General features: G+C 39.2%; 1 protein-coding gene across 2 annotated transcripts in view; it reads left to right on the top strand.

Annotated features, from left to right (window-relative positions):
- The window catches only part of DYM (dymeclin), a 338,342-nt gene that overhangs the window by 47,190 nt on the left and 269,545 nt on the right, over nucleotides 1-21,607 (top strand). For both annotated transcript variants that reach the window (XM_032882545.1, XM_032882546.1), the window contains exons 3-5: nucleotides 9,573-9,625; nucleotides 19,793-19,886; nucleotides 20,872-21,005. In XM_032882545.1, coding sequence (XP_032738436.1) covers nucleotides 9,573-9,625; nucleotides 19,793-19,886; nucleotides 20,872-21,005 — 281 coding nt within the window. The remainder of the gene's footprint in view (nucleotides 1-9,572; nucleotides 9,626-19,792; nucleotides 19,887-20,871; nucleotides 21,006-21,607) is intronic.

A 21,607-nucleotide genomic window follows, 5' to 3' on the forward strand; every position in this document is an offset into this window, starting at 1 on the left:
CATATAGTGTAATTTATTCAAGCAAAATTGTGTAGAAGTCTGGATTTTAAAAATGTGTTTATTCATATAACACTTGTGTAGCTTTATTTTTATGATTTGCTTTTTAAAATTTGTTATTTTAATATAATTACAGATTCACAGCAGGTTGCCAGAAATGTACAGAGAGGTCCCTGGCATACTGCACTCATCTCCCGCAGTGGTAACAACTCCCATAACTATAGTTCAGTATCAAAGCCAGGAAACTGACATTGGTACTATCCATGAAGGTTATTGGAATTTCAGCAGTTATACATGCACACATTTGTTGTGTGTTTACATAGCTCTGTACAATTTTATCACATGTATAGACTTGTATAACCACTACCACAATCAAGATGCTTACCTGTTTCATCCCAACAAGGCTCCCTTGTGCTTTCTCTTTATAGCTGCATGAACCCCACCTCCTCATCTCTAATTCTTGGCAGCCACTGATCAGTTTTCAATCTCTGTCATTTTGTTGTTTCAAGAAAGTTATGTAGATTTTGAGATTTTGAGATTGGCTCTTTTCACTCAGCGTAATGCCCTTGTGATCCATTCAAGTTGTTGTGTATATCAGTAGTTCATTCTTTTTTATTGCTGAGTAGTAGTCTGTGTTGTGTATGTATCATAGTTTTTTTTTTTTTAAAGATTTTATTTATTCATTTGACAGAGAAAGATCACAAGTAGGCAGAGAGGCAGGCAGAGAGAGAGGAGGAAGCAGGCTCCCCGCTGAGCAGAGAGCCCGACGGCGGGGCTCGATCCCAGGACCCTGAGATCATGACCTGAGCTGAAGGCAGAGGCTTTAACCCACTGAGCCACCCAGGCACCCCTCATAGTTTTTTTAAATGATGACCCACTGAAGGACGTTTGCATTGTTTCTAGTTTGGGTCTGTTATGAGTAAACCTGCCGTGAACAGTTGTGTACAGGTTTTCAGGTGAATATAAATTTTTATTTCTTTGAGATAAATGGTCAACAGTGCAGTCACTGGGTTGTATGTTAAGTGCAGGTTGAAGTTTCTTTTTTTTTTTAAATTATTTTTTAATATTTATTTTTAACTGACATATAGTTGGCATATTATGTTAGTTCCAGCTGTATAGCCAGCCTAGTGAGATGATAATTGTATACATAACAAAATTCTCACTATGATAAGTGTAGTTACCAAGTGCACGTTTGATGTTACACAAACTATCAAACTGTTTCCTGGTGGCTATATCATTTTATATTCCCACCAGTAATGTATGTGAGATCCAATTTCTCTGTGTCCTTGCCAGTATTTGCTGTTGTCACTCCTTTTTTTTTTTCTTTGTCTAGCAGTTCTGATAGCTGTATAGTGTTACCTCTGTCTTTATGTATGGCTCATTTTTACAAAAATAAAACCTTTTTTTAAAAACGATTTTTTTAATTTGAGAGAGTGCACAAACAGGGAGAGGAACAGAGGAAGAGGGAGAAGCAGATTCCCTGCTGATCAGGGAGCCTGATGTGGGGCTCGATCCCAGGACCCTGAGATCATGACCTGAGCCAAAGGCAGACACTTAACCGACTGAGCCACCGAGGTGCCCCCCAAAACATTTTCTTTTAAAAAAGAAAAATTAGGGGCACCTGGGTGGCTCAGTGGGTCAAGCATCTGCCTTCGGCTCAGGGCATGATCTCAGGATCCTGGGATCAAACCCCGTTTCGGCTTCCTGCTCAGCAGGGGGCCCGCTCCTCCCCGGCCCCCCGCCGCCTCTCTGCCTGCTTGTGATCTCTCTCTTTATGTCTAATAAATAAATAAAATCTTAAAAAAAATTACCTAGATATAAGCCTCTGTTCTGCCATTTATTAAAAGTTATGTAAAATTGAGAAGTTTTGTTAGGTGACAAAGGACTTTTGATTTCCTTGGTAATCCACTAGGGTTGTTCATCTGTAGTAAAACATGAATGTAAGTAAGGTTAAAGCAGATCACCTACAGTTGTTTGACACAAAAAGTATAAAGTTGCTTAAAGAGTTACTGAATTTTGTTTTATCCTTCCTTCTGTGTCATGGGGGAAAGACGGGAAGATCGACAAATTACTCGTCAGGTGTATTTAAGAATAAATCTATGCAGATTTGATAGTTTACTACATACAGTTTCGTTTTATTTTTGTGTGGTGGGTTAGGAACTCATATTCATTGAGCCGTGTGCTGCATGCTCTATACCCTGCCGTATACTCCTTACATCCTATGAGTTGGTGGTATCCTTAGCTCCATTTCGCAGATGAGAAACTGAGTCTCTCAAATGAAGTAACTTGGCTAGGTTATACCAATGATAATTATCATTATCATTAATCATTAACATGGTCGGAAAGTCATTTGCTAGTGTGCAGAAGTGATGGGAACCGTTGAGAGGCTGTATGCTTGGTCAGGTACTGGAAGTGACTGGCACATGAATGTAGGGGATGCAGAGACATTCTCTAGCCTTCCTGTTGGTATTCCTGCCCAGTATTCCAATTTGGTACATAATTTTAGTGGAATTCAACTAGATTTTTTTAAACAGTAAACATTTAAACTTGACTGTGTTCTGCCTTAGTAACAGTTAAGATAGTAGTTTATCTAAGTTTGCAGGCCCAACACTTGGCCGTAGTCTTAATTCTAGCATTGTAAGTACATGTTCAGGCTTTCTTTATCATATGCGTCCCCGGGAGTATTAGTTTGAGTCATTTTTGTTGTTCTAAAAGTCTCAAGATGGTTGGAATCAGGGTCAGACATTTAACTGTTGTGTACCTGGGGCACCTTGCTGCTGCTCTAAGAGTCGTGTTCTGTGTGTTTTTGATTCTGTGCTCCGTGGCTTCCCCCTTAATGCAGGGTGAAATCCAAACTCAGTGTGACATTGAGGTTCTCCACTCTTCGGCTATATTTTATCCTACCACTGTTCTCTGCCTACGCTTCCTGCTTATTTAAGTTGGTTTTGCTGTATGTTAGCACGTTCAACCGAGGGGGTATCGTTATTTGAGACATAACTCAGAAATCACTGAACTGTATTATTGGTATTCACTGGGGAATTTTGTCTTGGAAGCTGAGGTGGAGGTTGGTTCTCCTAGGGAGATTATCTTCAGGAAATCACAGGAACAGAAACAGCAGTGGTAACGTTTAAAAACTTGTCTGTAGTTGTGAAAATTTTAATAACCACTTCATTGCTGAATTACCTTTAGGGAAGTTCAGTGAAGGTTCTCAATACTAGAAAAATCCCTAGACCAGTTTCACAGTTTCTTGAGATACGTGCTTATGATTCTGGGGAACATCTCTCCAGTCCCATGGGTCTTACTGTTATCCCAGTGTCCGCAGCAAAACTGACACTCCTGTGAGACTCCCTTTGTTTGTGTTGCTGTGGAAGAGTGGCCAGACCCTGGGTGGGAGGAGCCTACTACGTTACCACAGAGAAGGATTGCTTCAGACTGAGCTGCGCCTGATAATCTTCAGTGTGGCTGTTTTTATCTAGAGTTTAGTTCCTGTACAAGTTTGATTAAGAGAGGACTAGTTTTGGGCTCCTGGCTGGCTCAGTCATTAAGCGTCTGCCTTCAGCTCAGGTCATGGTCCCAAGGGTCCTGGCATTGAGCCCCGCATCGGGCTCCCTGCTCAGCGGGAAGCCTGCTTCTCCCTCTCCCACTCCTCCTGCTTGTGTTCCCTCTCTCGCTGTCTATCAAATAAATAATCTTAAAAAAAAAAAAGAGAGATGACTAGTTTTATCGTTTCTCGGCCTTTTGGCTAAGATGAAGTGAAGAGATAACTAGTTTTGAGTATTTATTTTCCCTAACATCCCATTATCGACATTTAAAGAATTGACCTTGAGTTGTAGTGTTTTGTGTACAATGAGTTTGGAGTTCCCTGTGTGGTACTCATTTATTAAATCTGTATTGGTATAAATATTTGCTGCCCTTTTGCCCCCTTTTTGCATTCTCCCAGTGCCCCAAATCTGCCTTCAGAAACAACATTCGGTTTCTAATTGTAATTGTCTTGGAAACATTGGCTGATTTTGCGGCACCATTTTACTTTTATTTACTGCAAATGATGATTTGTTAGTCGCCTGCTGCCAGAGCATCTGAGCTCATTTGTTTAACTAAAACAGCCCTGCGCGTAGATGCCTAAATACGGGGCAACAGTTACCAACCACCCCGGTTGCTTACCACCTCATTTTAGTTCTAAATCAAGCAAATGAAAACGAAGATTATTCCTAAAATGTTCCAAGAAGTTTCGAAAATTGGAGGATAGAGGGATGAGAGGAAGGGGAATTCTATTATAACGATCAGCGTGTTGCTTTTGGCCGGGGCTGTGTGCCTGGCTGATTTCCTTTGTAGAAGTAAGTGACGCTTCAGGGTGCGGGACCTGTGCTCCTCCTGCTACAAACACGGCTCTGTGAACTTGTGATTTACTGGGTCATGACCAAGTGTTATTCTTCTGGGAGGCATGGGTGATTGAGACATTTTCCCTGGCCTCCTTCACTTACAGTTTGGGCACTGGAGATGCTTCTGACCCAAAGTGGTGATTGTTGAGGGGGCGGCAATGGTGCTCTTGAGCTCACAGCCCTGTGGAGGGGACCCAGGCCCGCCCGGTCTGATTGCGCGGCCTGATTGCACGCCCTGATTGCACGCCACCCGCAGGTGCTGGCTGGCTTACCGCAAGAGGGAGCTTTCCAAGAGAGGGGTGCTGATTCCCCACCTTTCCCCTCTCTTCATCCTTGAATGACAAAGAAATCAGACTGCTTCAGAAAGAAATACTATTTCATACTTGGAATTAAATAGATGTATTTTAAAAATATTTTAATAAAAATTTAAGCTCTGGGGCAGACCTTGCCTCGAGGGTTGGAGAGTGTGAAGTGCTTCTGGAAGACTAGGGGGAAATAATTAGTTTTGTCTTCTAACAAAGTGTCTGACAATGGCATTCCCTTGGTCAGGACATTTTTATTATGTGCCTGCTTTGTACCAGGTTGGGAATGCTAGGATGAATGAGGACCTGACAGTCTTGGAGCAGAGGGAGACACAGACAAGAAGTTGGGCAAAGTTGCTACTAAGTACTTAGTTTTATAATTGGGTGCTTTTGGGGCAGAGACCAGAGACCTGTTCTTATGTGATCAAAGAAGATTTTCTGGAGGAAGTGATGTCCAAGCTAGCCTTACTAATAGATGTTGGAATTAATCATTTTTTCAGGCTAGTATTGTATGAAAAATAAATCAGAACCCTGTTTTGGGACCATTGAGTACCTTTCTGTTGATAACAAGTTGAGGAACTGAACTCCAGACTTCATCTGTTTAGGGTACTTTTCTAGTATTCTGGTTTTCCATTCTCCAATGTAGATTAGCCTCTGCTTTCCAGAATGTGCCCGGTTGTGTGATGGCCATGCTTTTTGCATGCGTTGTTACTCATGTCTAGAAAACCCTCCCCTTTTCCCTCCCCTTTGTCTGCCAGACTGACTTCTTTTGCAGTTACTTCCTCGGGGATGTCTTCCTTGACTGCTCCTGGGGTAGGTTGGAGGCACCTCCTATGAGTTCAACGGCTAGCCTTGATCTTGGAATTTCCCCTCCACCAAATAATCTGTCTACTTCTTTATTTCTAAATGTAACTTGAAGGCAGAGGCAGCATCTTTCAGAGAACCCGGGATGTCCCAAGTGTGCAGGCAGTGTTTGCTGAATGAATAGGCATAGAAGCTTGTGAAGATTGTAGCCTCATGTATATAATTGAAGCTCTTGGTTCCAGCCAGTTTTAAGAGAGTGTTATTGACTGAAGAAGATAGAAGCACCACTGAGACAGATTTTATGCATGTGGTTGAGTTATTAACCTCATAAAGCTATTTACAGTCTTTTGCATTTATACCTCTTTTATTTTTTGCCCGAGTAACCAATAAATTGAGTAACTCATAGTTTCTACTTCCTGCCAACTGCTAATGTATATTATTAAATCTGACCACAGTGATTTATTAATTAGAAGTCTTTTGGTTATTAACAAAAATCAATTGATTTAGCATATGCCAGAATGAGGGGCATATGTGATGAAGAGACAGGGATGTCTCATTGAATCTAAGATCGAGAACATAGCTGGGCTCTAGGAAGAACCGACCCCAAGAATCAGAAGGCCAGCAGGAATTCCAAGAGTCCTTTCTGTTGCCTCTGCTTTCTCCTCAAAGTTCCTTCATTTGTTTTTCTTACTAACCGGCTTTCTCTCCTTCTCAGTGGATAGAGGATGGTTTCCCCTAACCCTCAGCTTTGCAGCCAAATTCCAGGTGTATGGAAAATCCGTCTTTCCATCTCAGATCCAAATTCCCCAAGACTGGAGTGGCCTACAGTAGATTTCTATCCCTGATTGAGTCAGCAGTGACCAGGGAGTGGGGTTATGCTAAACAACCCTGTTAGGTGGGAAGATAAGAGAAAAGGATGGGGAGATCAGCAGACTGACACGGTGAGGCAGGCAGACACTAAAAATATTTTTGTAAATAAAAATACAGTGACAAAGACTAGAGACCCATACACGCTTTGTTGTAGGATCATTTTGGGGTTATTTTGCCTAAAAAATTTTTTTTCGACCTTGGGAGAAACTTGCAGATTTAACTTTGAAAAGATACTTACCTTTTTTTTTTTTTTTTAAGGATTTTATTTATTTATTTGACAGAGATCACAAGTAGGCAGAGAGGGATGCAGAAAGAGAGAGAAGCAGGCTCCCCACTGAGCAGAGATCCTGATGCGGGGCTTGGTCCCAGGATCCTGAGATCATGACCTGAGGCGAAGGCAGAGGATTTAACCCACTGAGCCACCCAGGCACCCCAGATATTTACCTTTTTGAGTGTGAGATTCCTAAGGTAATGGCATGTTCACTGAAGTAACGAGTAGGTTTTAGCTTTATGTGTGTGTATAATACTTAAACATGATACTGTCTTCACTTGTTGGGAGACAGGTTCTAGAGTGGCTCTCATGCAAATACAAAGGGAGACCCACGTAATTTAAAGTCTTCCAACAACCACATTAGAAAAGTGAAGCAGGTGAAATCAATTTTAATAATACATCCATATGTATTTATGTATACATAAAAAGAGGGTTTGTAACTCTTCTGCTTATTAGAAGAGGTCATCATGGGATTTAAATATGCTAATAAATTTGAAAGTGCTGGGAGAAACATTTAAAGGGTTATATAAGCATAAAGCATTATTTTAATTAACTGGGGGAAAACCCACTACATTTTAGAATCAATAGCTATCATTTCCTGAGGTTTTACTCTGTGCTGGACACTGTTCTAAGCACTTCATATGTGTTAGATGATTTAATGATGACGATGCTTGTGGAGCAGGCGTGCTCATTATCATCTCTGTTGTGTAAATGAGGAAATGAACACATAAAGAGTTAAGAAACTAGCCCAAGTCACGTAGGTTGTAACTAGTTGAGCTGGAATTGGAAGTGGAATGTGCTTTTTTTTTTTTATTGTGGCAAAATAAACACAACATAAAATTGATCATTTTAACCATTTTTAAAAAGAAAGATTTATTTATTTATTTTAGAGAGTTGGGGTGGGGGAGAGAACGCAGGTTGGGGAGGGGGAGAGGGAGAAGGAGAGAGAGTCTCAAGCAGACTCCACACTGAGCGCAGAGCCCAACATCCATCTCAGTCTGACGACCCTGAGATCATGACCTGAGCCAAAACCAAGAGTTGGACACTTAGTGGACTGAGCCACCCAGGTGCTCCTCATTTTAACCATTTTTAAGTGGACACTTCTGTGGCATTAAATATGTTCACTTTGTTGTTTAACCCACCATCCATCTCCAGAACTTTTTCATCTTCCCAAACTGAAACTCTACCCATTAAACACTGACTTCCCATCTCCTCTGCCTCCAACTTCACCATTGGGAACCACCATTCTACTTTCCTCCCTATGAATTTGACTGCTCTAGGAGCCTTATATAAGTGGAATCATACAGTATTTGTCTTTTTGTGGCTGGTTTGTTTCACTTAGCATAATGTCTTCAAGGTTCATCTATGTTGTAACGTGTCAGAATTTCTTTCCTTTTTAAGGCTGAATAATATTTCAATGTATGGATGTACCATATTTTGTATCATGATTCATCCATTGATGGACACGTTGGTTGCTTCTGCTTTTGCCTTTTGTGAATGATGGTGAACATGGTGTACATATATCAGTATGAATCCCTGCTTTCAGTCCTTTTTGGGTGTATGTATATCCAGAAATGGAATTGCTTGGTCACATAGTAATTATATATTTAATTTTTTGAGAAATTGCCATACTCTTTTTCATAGCCCCTGCACCATTTTACATACTCACCAGCTATGCATGAGGGTCCCCATTTCTCTACATCCCTTCCAATATTTACTTTTTTCTTTCCTTTTTTTTTAAATAGCCATTTTAATAGGTCTGAAAGCGGCATCTCATTGTGGTTTTGATTTACATTTCCCTAATGACTAGTGTTGTACATCCTTTCATATATACCTGTTAGCCTTTTGTGTGTCTTCTTTGGAGAAATATCTGTTTAAATCCTTTGTCCATTTTTAAATTGGATTGTTTTTGTGGGGTTTTTGTTGCTGTTTTTGAGTCAGAGATTTTTGTTTGTTTGTTTGTATATTGCAGATATCAGTCTTAATAGATACATTATTTGCAAATATTTTCTCCCATTTTGTTGGGTTGACTTTTCACTCTGTGATAGTATCCTTTGATGTGCAAAAGCTCTTAATTTTGGTAAAGCCCAACTTACGTATTTTTTCTTTTAATGTCTTTGTTTTTGGTGTCATAAAGCTTTCCCCTGTGTTTTTTATTTCTGAGTTTTATGTCTTGTCTGTACCTCTTGTCTCTGTCTCTGTTTCTACTTTTCTGTGTTGTTTTTTTCTATATGTTTATAAATTATTGAAGCTTATGTATATGTTCTCTCTCTTTTCTTCCCTTGTTCCTTTCTTTGTTGTTGATCTGTTTGAAGGTATTGCAGATATCATGAGATTCCATGTATCTCCTAAAAATAATGGCATTTTCCCCAAATAACTAAAACCCCATGATTGGTACTGCTCTTGGAACTGGGCAGCTGGGGCCGCTGCTCTGTGCTTGGTACTTTGGAGTGACTTTCTTGCATTTTTTCTAAGTCTCTCCATTCCTCCCTTTCCCCTGCTCCAGTGCCTGAAAGGTGGGGCTCCTCGAGTGCTTCTCTTTTAGGAATCTCATTGAGGGGTGCCTGGAGGGCTCAGTCGTTAAGCATCTGCCTTTGGCTCAGGTCTTGATCCTGGGGTCCTGGGATTGAGCCCTGCATTGGCCTTCCCGCTGAAAGGGAAGTCTGCCTCTCCCTCTCCTCCCCTGGCTTGTGTTCTCTCTCTCTGTCAAATAAATAAATAAAATCTTTTTAGAAAAATGGAATCTTTTATTGGGAATTATAGTACATTTTCTAATTATGTTGAAAACAGAAGCTTAACTTTATTTTGTTGATTTTATTGTTTACCGCTATATATACCATATTTTCCTCCTAAATTGTTTTTCTCTTTATTTTTGTATATTCCTTTAACTGGTTAGCATGTACATATTTAGTGTTGTAATTATTAATTACCTTTTTTCTCTCTCTCCAGCAATGAGCTGAAGCTTTTGGAGGAAGCAACCATTTCAGTCTGCAGGTCTTTAGGTAAGGGGCAAATGAGCCTGGGTATATATGTATGTGTGTGGCATTTGTTTCAAAATTTCTGTTAAAGGTTTTGGTAGTGTAAGATGAATTGAATTAATGAAGTGACATATTCTTGATGATAATATTTAATAATAATTACTTCAATTTATGGTGCTCAATGATGCCACTAGAATGGAACATTTAGTCAATAGGAAAAGAGACACATGCTTAGCTTACTTGCAGGAGTGGTAATGGACTCTGCTAAGCCATGCTCTTTCAGCTTGTTCTATTCTTTTTTTTTTTTTTTTTTAATTATTTATTTGACTGACAGAGATCACAAGTAGGAAGAGAGGCAGGCAGAGAGAGAGGAAGGGAAACAGGCTCCCCGCTGAGCAGAGAGCCCGATGTGGGGCTCGATCCCAGGACCCTAGGATCATGACCTGAGCAGAAGGCAGAGGCTTTAACCCACTGAGCCACCCAGGCACCCCTATTCTTTTTTTAATTGAAGAATAGTTGACATACAATGTTACCTTAGCTTCAGGTGTGCAACATAGAGTGATTGATTTTGAATTGACATTTATATACGTTAGGAAATGCTCATCATGATAGGTCTTGTTATCATTTGTCCACATACACTACAATATTATTGACTCTATTTCCTTTGCTTTACTTTATGGTCCCTGTGACTTACTTATTTTATAACTGGAAGTTTGTACCTCTTAATCCCCTTCACCCATTTCACGCATTCTTCCCTCTCCCCCCCCAATTGCCCCCAGCAACTACCACTTTGTTTTCTATATTTATAATTCTGTTTTGTTTGATTTTTTTTGTTTGATTCCACATATAAGTGAAATCATATAGTATTAATCTCTCTCAGACTTCTTTCACTTAGCACCCTCCCTGTCCCTCCAGGTTATTACACATGGCAAGACTTCATTCTTGTTTATGGCAGAGTAATATTCCATTGTATGTATATACCACATCGCCTTTATCCATCCATCTATCATTGGACACTGTTGGCTGTTGTAGATGCTGCAATGAACCTAGGAGTGCAGGTAGCTATAGAAGTTAGTGTTTTTGTCTTCTTCAGATAAATACCTTGAAGTGGAATTGCTGGGTCATTTGGTAGTTCTATTTTTAATTTTTCTGAGGAACCTTCGTACCGTTTTCCACAATAGCTGCCCCAGTTTACATTTCCTGCAAGTGGGGCACGAGGGTTCTCTTTTCTCCACATCCTGGCTAACACTTCCCAGTTCTAGTCTTTTTTATTTTACCCATGCTGACAGATGTGAGGCGAAATGTCATTGTGCCTTTGATTTACATTTCCCTGATGACTAATGATGTTGAGCATCTTTTCTTATGTTTGTTGGCCATGTGTATGTCTTCTTTGGAAAAATGTTTGGGTCTTCGGCTTCGTTTTAATCATGTGGGGGTTTTTTGGTATTGACTTGTATGAATTCTTTACACATTTTGAATATTAACTTTTTTTTTTTAATGACTTTATTTTTAAGTAATCTCTGTACCCCACGTGGGGCTTGAGCTTGTAAGGGTGAGCACACGAGTTGCATGTTCCACTGACGGAGCCAGCGAGGCACCCCTTGAATAGTAACTTCTTATTGGATATATGATTTGCAAATATCTTCTGCCATTCATTAGGTTGCCTTTTCATTTTGTTCACGGTCTCCTTTGCTGTGCAGAAGCTTTTTAGTTTTATTTGGTCCCACTTGTTTATTTTTTGCATTGTTGCCCTTGCCTAAGGTGATAGATCCAAAAAAATATTGCCACGACTGAACTCCAAATTTACTGCCTGTGTGTTCTTCTAGGAGTTTTCTGGTTTCACGTCACACTTGTAGGTCATTAATCCATTTCAAATTTATTTTTGTATATGATGTAAGAAGGTGGTTACCTGAGAGGACCCTTATTTTTTTCTTCTTCTTTGTTCATTAGACTTTTTCTTTTAACTGTTACAATTAAGTGTTCCTCATTATACTTTTTTCTTTATTATTTTGCTTGTAATTTGATGAAGTTTTTTTTATTGGTTTATTAAGATCTTTTTTAGTTCTGAAGTTCTCTATAGTTATGGCTTTGATTTTACTTGTGTTTGAGTTTCTTCTCCTCCAATGTAGGATCACCTGTTAACATTCAGGTTCGATGTCCGTTCTTTGCTTTCCATATCTTCTTTTTTCTTTGTCATCTTTTGCTTCTTGAATTTACTCTTTTATGTCTTTGAGTCAATCCATGCTTTATACATAACAGTTCTGTCAAGATTCTAGTACATCTTTTAGTTACTTCAGTTTTTGGTTTTTAATCATTCTTTGTTTTAATCATTATTTGTTTTAGACTGCTCTCTTTTCATTATACTCATTTTTCCCAGTGGCTTTCTGTTTTTGTTGTTGTTGTTGTTGTTGTTGTTTCAAATAGATGACTTTCTCATCTTCCACTGATGATGCTTGTTACTAAATTCATTTGACAGTTAAAAAAATATTTTTATTTATGTATTTATCTACCTATTTATCTGTCTAGCTATTTGAGAGAGTGAGAAAGAGCAAGAAAGAGCATGCACAGGGTGTGGGGCAGAGGGAAAATTAGGCTCTCCGCTGAGCAGGGAGCCCAGTGCTGGTCTAGATCCCAGGACTCCGGGATCATGACTTGAGCCGAAGGCAGACACTTAACCAACTGAGCCACCCAGGTGCCCCAGTCCTTTATTTTTTTAAAGTAGCTCCATTCCAGTGTGGGGCTTGAATTCAGGACCCCAGGGGTCATATGCTCTACTGACTGAGCCAGCCAGGAGCCACACTGTTTGATAGTTTTGATTCAGCTCTTTGGATGAAATTCTAGTATAACTTATTCCTTACCTGAGTGTTACTGTTACTATTTTTTCTTATTCCTTAAACCAGCAAATATTTATTGAGTTCCTGCTATATTTTAGGCTCTTTCCTATACCCTGTGCTTTGTATTCCATAATGTAGTCTATATTCTGGCAAAGAAGACCGACTTGGATTCCTAACCTCATGGGTCTGTCTGAGTAGGGGAGTCAGATCATAAATAAATACACCTACTCTCATGTAATACGTCTCCTCAGAAAAATAAAGCAGGGTGAAGGCCAGGGAGCACCCATGTCGGCACGTTGTTTGCTGTCGGAGAGAGTGTGCTCCTAACCTTGTCCCTCATGTGGATCCTGTAGGCGCCTGTTGAATCTGCTGTTAATTTTAGCCTGAAGGTGGGCTGATTCTGTTTTCTAACCTAATTTCTAGAAGCCAAGAAGGTTTTATTTTGTGTAGATTTTGCTTGCTTTAAACGGGACTGTCCTGTACCCTTACTCCTTGGCTTTGGAGTGTGAGGGAATTACAAAATTCCTGGATTGAACATCTGGATCAACAGTCTTTCTCCTTGTGCCTTCCAGCATATGTTGTTCTGTGTCCGGGGTGTTTATTTCTTCTCAGTTGTTTTCTGGGGGTTGTAGCCTCAGAGCTGGTGTCGAAAGTGACTTGGTGGGAGTTTTCTGGTTGGAGAAGACAGTCGGGGGAGATTTTGTCTTCGGGGGTACTTTGAAGCTGTTAGCCTTGCGAACCGTCCATTGATTACCAAGTAAATACTTAGATCATTTCTATAAACTCTGTCATTAGTGAAAGTATTCTCTGTTTTGGTGGGGAGAAGGACTATTTGGATTTAGCATTTCTGTGAATTTGTATCTGTTTGTATGTTTTCATGGGTGTTTGATTTTTTAAAAGTTTCACACTTCTAGAAATGAGGGCCAAATAACCCAGTAAACGGCCATAAAGCTCATCTTTCAGCTTCACTCATTTTGACCTCATGGGCAGGCCTCATCTGTATCTCTCACCGTTACATTCTACCCATACTTGAAAATATGAAATATGTACAGAAAAGCTGACAACTGAAAAGGATATACAAAACAACAGAAAGTGGTGTGTTCTCACATATTAGATAGAAACCTCAGGAGTCACATCATTTCATTTGTAAATGTCTCATAAGAATTTTTTTTAAAGGAGACCAATGCTATTATCTTACTAGGAAACCGTTTTTAGCGTTGTCAAATAGCCACTGAGTGTTCAAATTTCTAGTTGTCTTAGTTTTTGTGAATCAGAAACCATATAGAATCTGTATGTTATTAATGGTTATTATTGGTGTGTCTTTACAGTTCTTTCCATAACTAGTTTCCTCTGGCAATTGTCTTTGTCTTCTTTTTCTCCTATTTATGGAAGAAAGTAGGTAGTAGAGTTTCCTCAGTGTAAATTTCGTTGATTGCATCCCCATGGATTGTTAACTTTTCTCTGTTCTCTCTATTTTCTGTATCTTTGGTATTGGATTTGGGGACACAGGGGTATTATAGTGAAAAATTGGGAAAGGTTCTTTCAGGGGCTGGGAGCAAGTCCAATCTCTCACCCAAATGGAAATTCTCTTTATAATACCCTTATCTTAGTGTTATTCAGACTTTGCTTGAATTCCTATAGAGATAGGGAAGTCCCTTCTTTACACAAAAGCTGCTTAAGTTAACAGATTGCTACAACTTCTAGTGTCAAATGAGTTAGTTTTTTTTTTAATTAAAAAAATCTTTGGGGCACCTGGGTGGCTCAGTGGGTTACCTCTGCCTTCGGCTCAGGTCATGATCCCAGGGTCCTGGGATCGACCCCCACATCGGGCTCTCTGCTCAGCAGGGAGCCTGCTTCCTCCTCTCTCTCTGACTGCCTCTCTGCCTACTTGGCTGTCTGTCAAATAAATAAATAAAATCTTAAAAAAAAAATCTTTTATTGAAGTGAAACTCAACATAAAATTAACCATTTTATTTATTTATTTGTTTATTTATTTATTACTAACATATAATGTATTATTTGCTTCAGGGGTACAAGTCTGTGAATCATCAGTCTTACACAATTCACAGCACTCACTATAGCACATAACCTCCCCAATGTCCATAACCCAATCACCCTCTCCCTATCCCCCCACCCATCCCCAGCAACTCTCAGTTTGTTTCCTGAGATTAAGATTCTCTTAGGTTTGTCTCCCTCCCTGGTCTCATCTTGTTTCATTTTTTCCCTCCTTGCCCCCCACAACCCCCTGCCCTGCCTCTCAAATTCCTCATATCCAAGAGATCATATGATAAATGTCTTTCTCTGATTGACCAATTTCACTTAGCATAATACCCTCTAGTCCCATCCACATCATTGCGAATGGCAAGATTTTGGTTTTTTTTTGATGGCTGCATAGTATTCCTTTGTGTGTGTGTGTGTGTGTGTGTGTGTGTGTGTGTGTGTGTGTGTATACCAAATCTTCTTTATCCATTCATCTGTCATGGACACCTAGGCTCTTTCCATTGGCTGTTGTGGACCAAATAAGTTAGTTTTTAATTTAAGTACCATTGTTATCTTCATTTTACAGTTGAGGACACAGTTGAGGTGTAAGGAGGTGAAGTAAGTTGCTAGGTGTCATAGTGAGTCAGTGATGGAGTTGGGATTCGAACCTAGTGAGACTCTGTAGTCTAGTTCCATTATGCTTTTCTGTCTTCATATTAGCTATCTCGTTCCTGCTGTGGCTTCTGAAGCTTATTCAACCTCAACATAACATTTGATTTTTTCTTTTTTTTAAGATTTATTTGTTTATTTTAGAGAGAGAGAAAGAGAGAATGTGCCAGGGTAGGAGAGGCAGAGGGTGAGGGGAGAGAATCCCAAGCAGACACCCTGTTGAAGCCAGAGCCTGCGTGGGATCATGATCTGAGCTGAAATCAAGATTTGTGTGCTCAGCCAACTGAGCCACGGGGTGCCCCGTAACATTTGATTTTTGCCAATTAACTTTGATTCTGTTAAATTCCGTGAAGGTGTTTTAGAGTAGCGAGTCTGCCATTGGGTGGTGGTGTTTAAACATCAGGGAGCATACTTTGTCTTATTAGTTGACTTTCCCTTTTACATCTTGTCTAAGAGTACTGTGAAAACTTAGTTGTGTTAGAGTGTCAGCTCCATCAAGACCTGGTGTTCTAAGTATCTTCTTAGTCCCTAAACAGTGCTGGGTCCACATAAGTAGTTCAGTAAACACGTGCTGAGTGAAGAAATGCAGAAGGTGTATAAAGCTTCAGTTACATAGGTCCAATAGCTGGTTGCTCTTTCCAACAACACGGGTTATTTTGCTTTGTTTTGTTTTGCTTTTAAATAGATAACCACTTATAAATTCAAACAATTACTTAGAGAGTCATTCAGTAATAAAGGAGCTATTGAGTGAACACAAGATTGTGAAGTTGGGGGTCTGAACTATGCTTGTAGTCCTAGCATCCCCAGCTCTTTGTTTCAGTATTTTTATTTACAATAGCTCAATAATATTGATTCACACAGAGACGCACTGGTGAACATGAACTATCTTAAACAGTTTATCTTGATATCTCAGGGTATTCTCTCATTAAACCCCAAAGCTTGAAAGAGAAGTAGGAAATTTTTGTCTCAAAGTGAAACGGACTAGATTTAATATCTAATTACATATCTATTCTTGATGGTAAAAGTTGAACAGAGCCTGCCCGACTGCCGGCACATGCTGCACTTGCTGCTCCCAGCGGGGTTCTCCATCCCGCAATAAGGGGCATCACCTGGGAGAGACTGGAGCAGAATCTCCGGTCCCATTTGACGCACGCAAGACCAGAATTTAAACTTTAATGACTACCTTGTGATTTAAAGGCGCATTAGACTTTGGGAAGCACTGTTAACTTCAGTAGGTGCAGGGAGATGGACCTGGGCTTCTGCACGGCAAGTGGGGTCCCAGATAATGCTCTTGCCACTGCTCTGTGAACCACATATCCAATAGCAAGGTGCTCCTGTTTCATGACAATGAGTAACTTGCATTGACTCAAGCTGTGACAAGAACACTTACCCAGTAGGCCGACCCGAGTCAACTTGACAGTTACTGAGCACAAAGCAGGTATGCTGTCATGGTGTACTTATTCCCATGCACGATTTTTTAAAGTATACATACCTGGATTTTAAAATATTTAAAATGTATTTGAAGCTTGGTACATCTTTCCAAATCTTTGACACATTTTCAAGAAGTTCAAATATATGCATAGAGATGGCAGCAAAAGCATAGACCTCAGGTCTACGTGAAAATGAATTTTTCTGGCAGCATAGGCCAGTGTGTTTGAGTGTTTGCATTTCCATTCTTTGAAGCAGTTAAAAATATATTTCAGAAGAAAAACAAATATTCAGAAGTCTGGAATCTTCGTTGTTTGAATACCATTCGTAAAGCAAGAGGACTGGGCATTTGTCACTAACATTGTTGACTTTGGGCCCAATACTTAAACTTTCTGGGTCTCTTTTTTTTTCCTTTTAAAGATTTTATTTATTTATTAGAGAAAGAGTGTGCTGGAGAGAGCACACACAAGCCGGGGGCGGGGGTTAGAGGGAGAGGGAGAAGCTGACTTTCTGCTGATCAGGGAGCCCTGTATAGGACTTGATCCCATGACCTGAGCTGAAGGCAGACACTTAAACAACTGAGCCACCCAGGCGCCCTCTTTTTCTTCAGTAAAATTAAAAGTCCTGACTAAACAGTCTCTCCCTTCCAAAGAGATTTTTCTTTAAGTTTTTATTTAGGTTCCGGTGAGTTAACAGACAGTGTAATATTAGTTTCGCGTGTGCAAGACAGTGATCAACACTGCCATCCAGCACCTGGTGCTCATCACAACAAAGGCCCTCCCTAACCTCCCCATCACCTGCTTCAGCCATCTTCCCACCCCCTCCCCTCTGGCAACCATCAGTTTGTTCTCTAGAGTTAAGTTTCTTGGTTTGCCTCTCTCTCTCTTTTTTTCCTTTCCTTGTTTGTTTTGTTACTCAAATTCCACATATGAGCGAAATCATAGGGTACTTGTCTTTCTCTGGCTGATTTCGCTTAGCATAATACCATCTAACTCTGATGGGTTCTTAACCTTTGTCCTTCTGTGATGGCTAATGGTGTAAATTCCAGTTCAAATCCAAAGACCTGAGAACCCTAAGGGCCAGTGTTTAAGTCCCTGTGCAAGGGCAGAAGATGAATGTATTAGTTCCACAGTGAGGCAGAGAGAGAGAATTGAGCCTTCCTCTGACTTTTGTTCTGTTCAGGCCTTTAATGTGCTGGAGGATGCCTGCCCACTTTGGAGAGGCCAGTTTGCTTTGCTCAGTTGAAAATTAAAGTGCAGGAACACCTTCACATACACATCCAGAAATAATGTTTAACCAGATATGTTGGGTGTGCTGTGGTCCAGTCCCATTGATACATAAAACACTGTGCAGACTGATAGAACTTTATATTTTCATTAAATCTAATTTTTTGATGATCGGGATTGGTATAGCACAGCATTTTAGAGCCAAGGATTGGAACCAATAGATAAGGATGTATCCTTGAGCAGTAACAACAGAGACACGAGGATCTGTGAAATGGAGGTGATATTGGTGCTTTTCTCCCATAGTTGTTTTTTTTTTCCTTTGTTTTCAATTTTTTTAAAATTTTTAAAATTTATTTAACAGCATAACAGTATTCATTGTTTTTGCACCACACCCAGTGCTCCATGCAATCCGTGCCCTCTCCAATACCCACCACCTGGTTCCCCCAACCTGCCACCCCCCGCCCCTTCAAAACCCTCAGATTGTTTTTCAGAGTCCATAGTCTCTCATGGTTCACCTCCCCTTCCAATTTCCCTCAACTCCCTTCTCCTCTCTAACTCCCCTTGTCCTCCATGCTATTTGTTATGCTCCACAAATAAGTGAAACCATATGATAATTGACTCTCTCTGCTTGACTTATCTCACTCAGCATAATCTCTTCCAGTCCTGTCCATGTTGCTACAAAAGTTGGGTATTCATCCTTTCTGATGGAGGCATAATACACCATTGTATATATGGACCATATCTTCCTTATCCATTCGTCCGTTGAAGGGCATCTTGGTTCTTTCAACGTACAAATGGCTATCAGACACATGAAAAAATGTTCATCATCACTAGCCATCAGGGAGATTCAAATTAAAACCACATTGAGATACCATCTTACCCAATTAGAATGGCCAAAATTAGCAAGACAGGAAACAACATGTGTTGGAGAGGATGTGGAGAAAGGGGAATCCTCTTACACTGTTGGTGGGAATGCAAGTTGGTGCAGCCACTTTGGAGAACAGTGTGGAGATTCCTCAAGAAATTAAAAATAGGGCTTCTTCCCTATGACCCTGCAATTGCACTACTGGGTATTTACCCCGAAGATACAGATGTAGTGAAAAGAAGGGCCATCTGTATCCCATAGTTGGTTTTAAGGATTAAATGAGTTGATGTGTGTAAAGCGCTTAGTGTATATTAGTCAGTGTCTGTTTGTTACCTGTTGTTTCTTTTGATGAGAAAAGTGAGGTTGGAGAAGAAAAGTAACTTGAGTTTTAATATTCCATTAATTATAGACTTGGATCTAGAGATCAGATCTTCTGATTCTCATGACAGTATCTGCTTGATTCTTTGGCTGTATTTGCCGAAATGCTCACCTTTAAACTTAAAAGTTTTTTAAAACAAATTCTTCAAAATTTTTTCTGATCAAATAACTTCTTCCTGGCCATATTGCTTTATGTTTCTGTTTATTTTTTGTTAGAATGATTTATGATTATCTGAAAAGAGTTTTACCATTCTAGTTTATTGTATTCTATATACTGGGGATCATTTTTTGTTTTTTGTTTTTTTAACATTTGCTTGCTTTCTTTCTTTTACTTTCCTTTCCTCTCCTTTCTTTTCTTTTTCTTTTTCTTTTTCTTTTCCTCCCCCCACGCCCTTGGAGCCCAGCATGGGGCTTGAACTCATGACCCTTTGAATAAGACACGAGTTGAGATCAAGAGTCAAATGCTTAATGACTGAGCCACCCAGAGGTCCCTAACATTTGCATTTCTAAAGAGAAAAATGTGTATATGTATAAATTGACTATATATCAACTATTATTTTGAATTCTGAGATGAATTGGCTATTTTCTCATACTGTGTCTGTCATTTTCAGTTTACAGATCATTTTTGGTTCAGAATTAAGACCAAGTAGCAATTTCTCTCATTGTTTATTTTTCCTAATTAGATTGAAAGTACAGTAAGGTTTGTCTGTGGAGCAACTTCAGTTTGACAACTTGGTTTTATAAATGCTGTAATATGTTCACTTTGATTTCAGTTAATTTTAACTTTCTAAAACCTTATCTTCTCTTGCAGTTGTAAACAACCCTCGAACAGGAAACCTTGGTGCGCTAATTAAGGTCTTCCTTTCTAGAACCAAAGAACTAAAACTTTCAGCAGAATGTCAGAAGTAAGCTGACTGATTAAATCATGTTCTCTTTATATTTAGAAATATGAGGGTTTTTTTTTTTTTGGTAGAAATAGATTATAGTCTTTTGAAAGCTGTAAAGGAATTCTCATTATTAAAAAGTAAAAGAGAGGTTATAATTTACTGTCCAAATCATTGTGGTGGGATTGTGAATTCTGGAATCTGTTTGATTTCAGTATTTTAGACAGTCTTCAGAAATACATTGCTTAAGGTTAATAGTGATGTAATTATTACTTAAAAAGGTAGTTCCTCTCCATTATCATCACTGCTCATATTTAGTTTAAATAATGACTAAGTTTGAGGATTATTTCATTCCACATTATTTCCTTTCTGTCTTTTCTAGTAGATGAAAAAAGGCTCAGATTAGACATTATAATATTATTTTAATTCCACTATAGCTAACATAGGTATTATAATTTTATATTTGATACATTGGAAGGTTAATCTATGCACTCAACCATTTTTTAAAACCATTTTGGATGGCAGACTCTTAAGAAATGGTTCATTGCCCTGCTTCCAAGCAAATTAAATTTATAAAAAATTAAAAATTAAAATTTCTCTCGAGTTCATGGTTACTAATACAAGTAGCAAGTATTGTATGGGCTGCTAACAGTGCCCTACTTAAAATTTTGGTTGGGTGCTTGCATATATTCTCTTCCTGTTATTATACTTAAAATTTTTTTTTCACTTTTCCTTGAACTGCCTGTGTGTGGGACAAGTATGAAGTTCAGAACAATGGGCAGTCATGCCTAAGGAAAATATTTTTATTAGGTTGACTCACTAAAATACAGAGAATGAAACATGAAGGAGACTGGAACAGTGTAATAAATCATGAACCATGAAGAGATAGAGTTACTGTCTTTATATTACAAGCAGAAGGGGCAAAATGCGTGAGAAATGAACTAGGTAGCGCTCATGCTCTTGATTCAGTATGGATTCCTGTGTGATTTTCATTTTTCCTTTGCAGCCACCTCTTCATTTGGCAGACACACAATGCTTTGTTTATTATTTGCTGTTTGCTGAAAGTGTTCATCTGTGAGATGTCAGAGGAGGAACTGCAACTTCATTTTACTTACGAAGAAAAATCTCCCGGCAGTTACAGTAAGTATTGCCTTTGAAGATGTTCTAGGGATAGCGTGTGTGACAGGGAAGGATAGAATTTGAGGAATAAAAGTAGAATTTTGAAAATTCTATTTTTCTTTTTATAATTTTCATTTCTAAATGACCTGGCCCTCTCACTCTTTTTTCCTCCTATATTTATTATAGTAAGCCAAGACTCAGAAATTCTTTCTTTTTTTTCCCTTTTTTTTATATAAGAAAGCAAGTAGGATTGAAACTTTTATTTGCTTTGGACTTCCATGAATATGGAAAATAAAGTTAAAAACCACAAGTATACCTTTCAGAAAACAAAGATGTCAACTTTGGTTTTATTACCAGGGTGATGCATTAAGGAAGACAGCCAATCAGAATCGCAGATTTTGTAAATGTTAAAGATGACTTTCATAGGACAGAATAGTGTCTGGGTCTTTGGGACTACTTGATCAGATATAACGTTTAAGGACAATTTTACGATGCTGAAATGTGTGGTCTTTTTCTGAAGACATGGGGAGAGGCTACCATTCTCTCATGATATTGCTGGGATTGTGTTATGGGGTTTTTTTTGCCAGTAGTTAGGAAGGTCTGTAGTTTTCCAGATGGTGTTT

Source organism: Lontra canadensis, unplaced genomic scaffold (assembly GCF_010015895.1).
Source record: "Lontra canadensis isolate GAN:19392208 unplaced genomic scaffold, GSC_riverotter_1.0 scaffold82, whole genome shotgun sequence".
NCBI lineage: Eukaryota > Metazoa > Chordata > Mammalia > Carnivora > Mustelidae > Lontra > Lontra canadensis.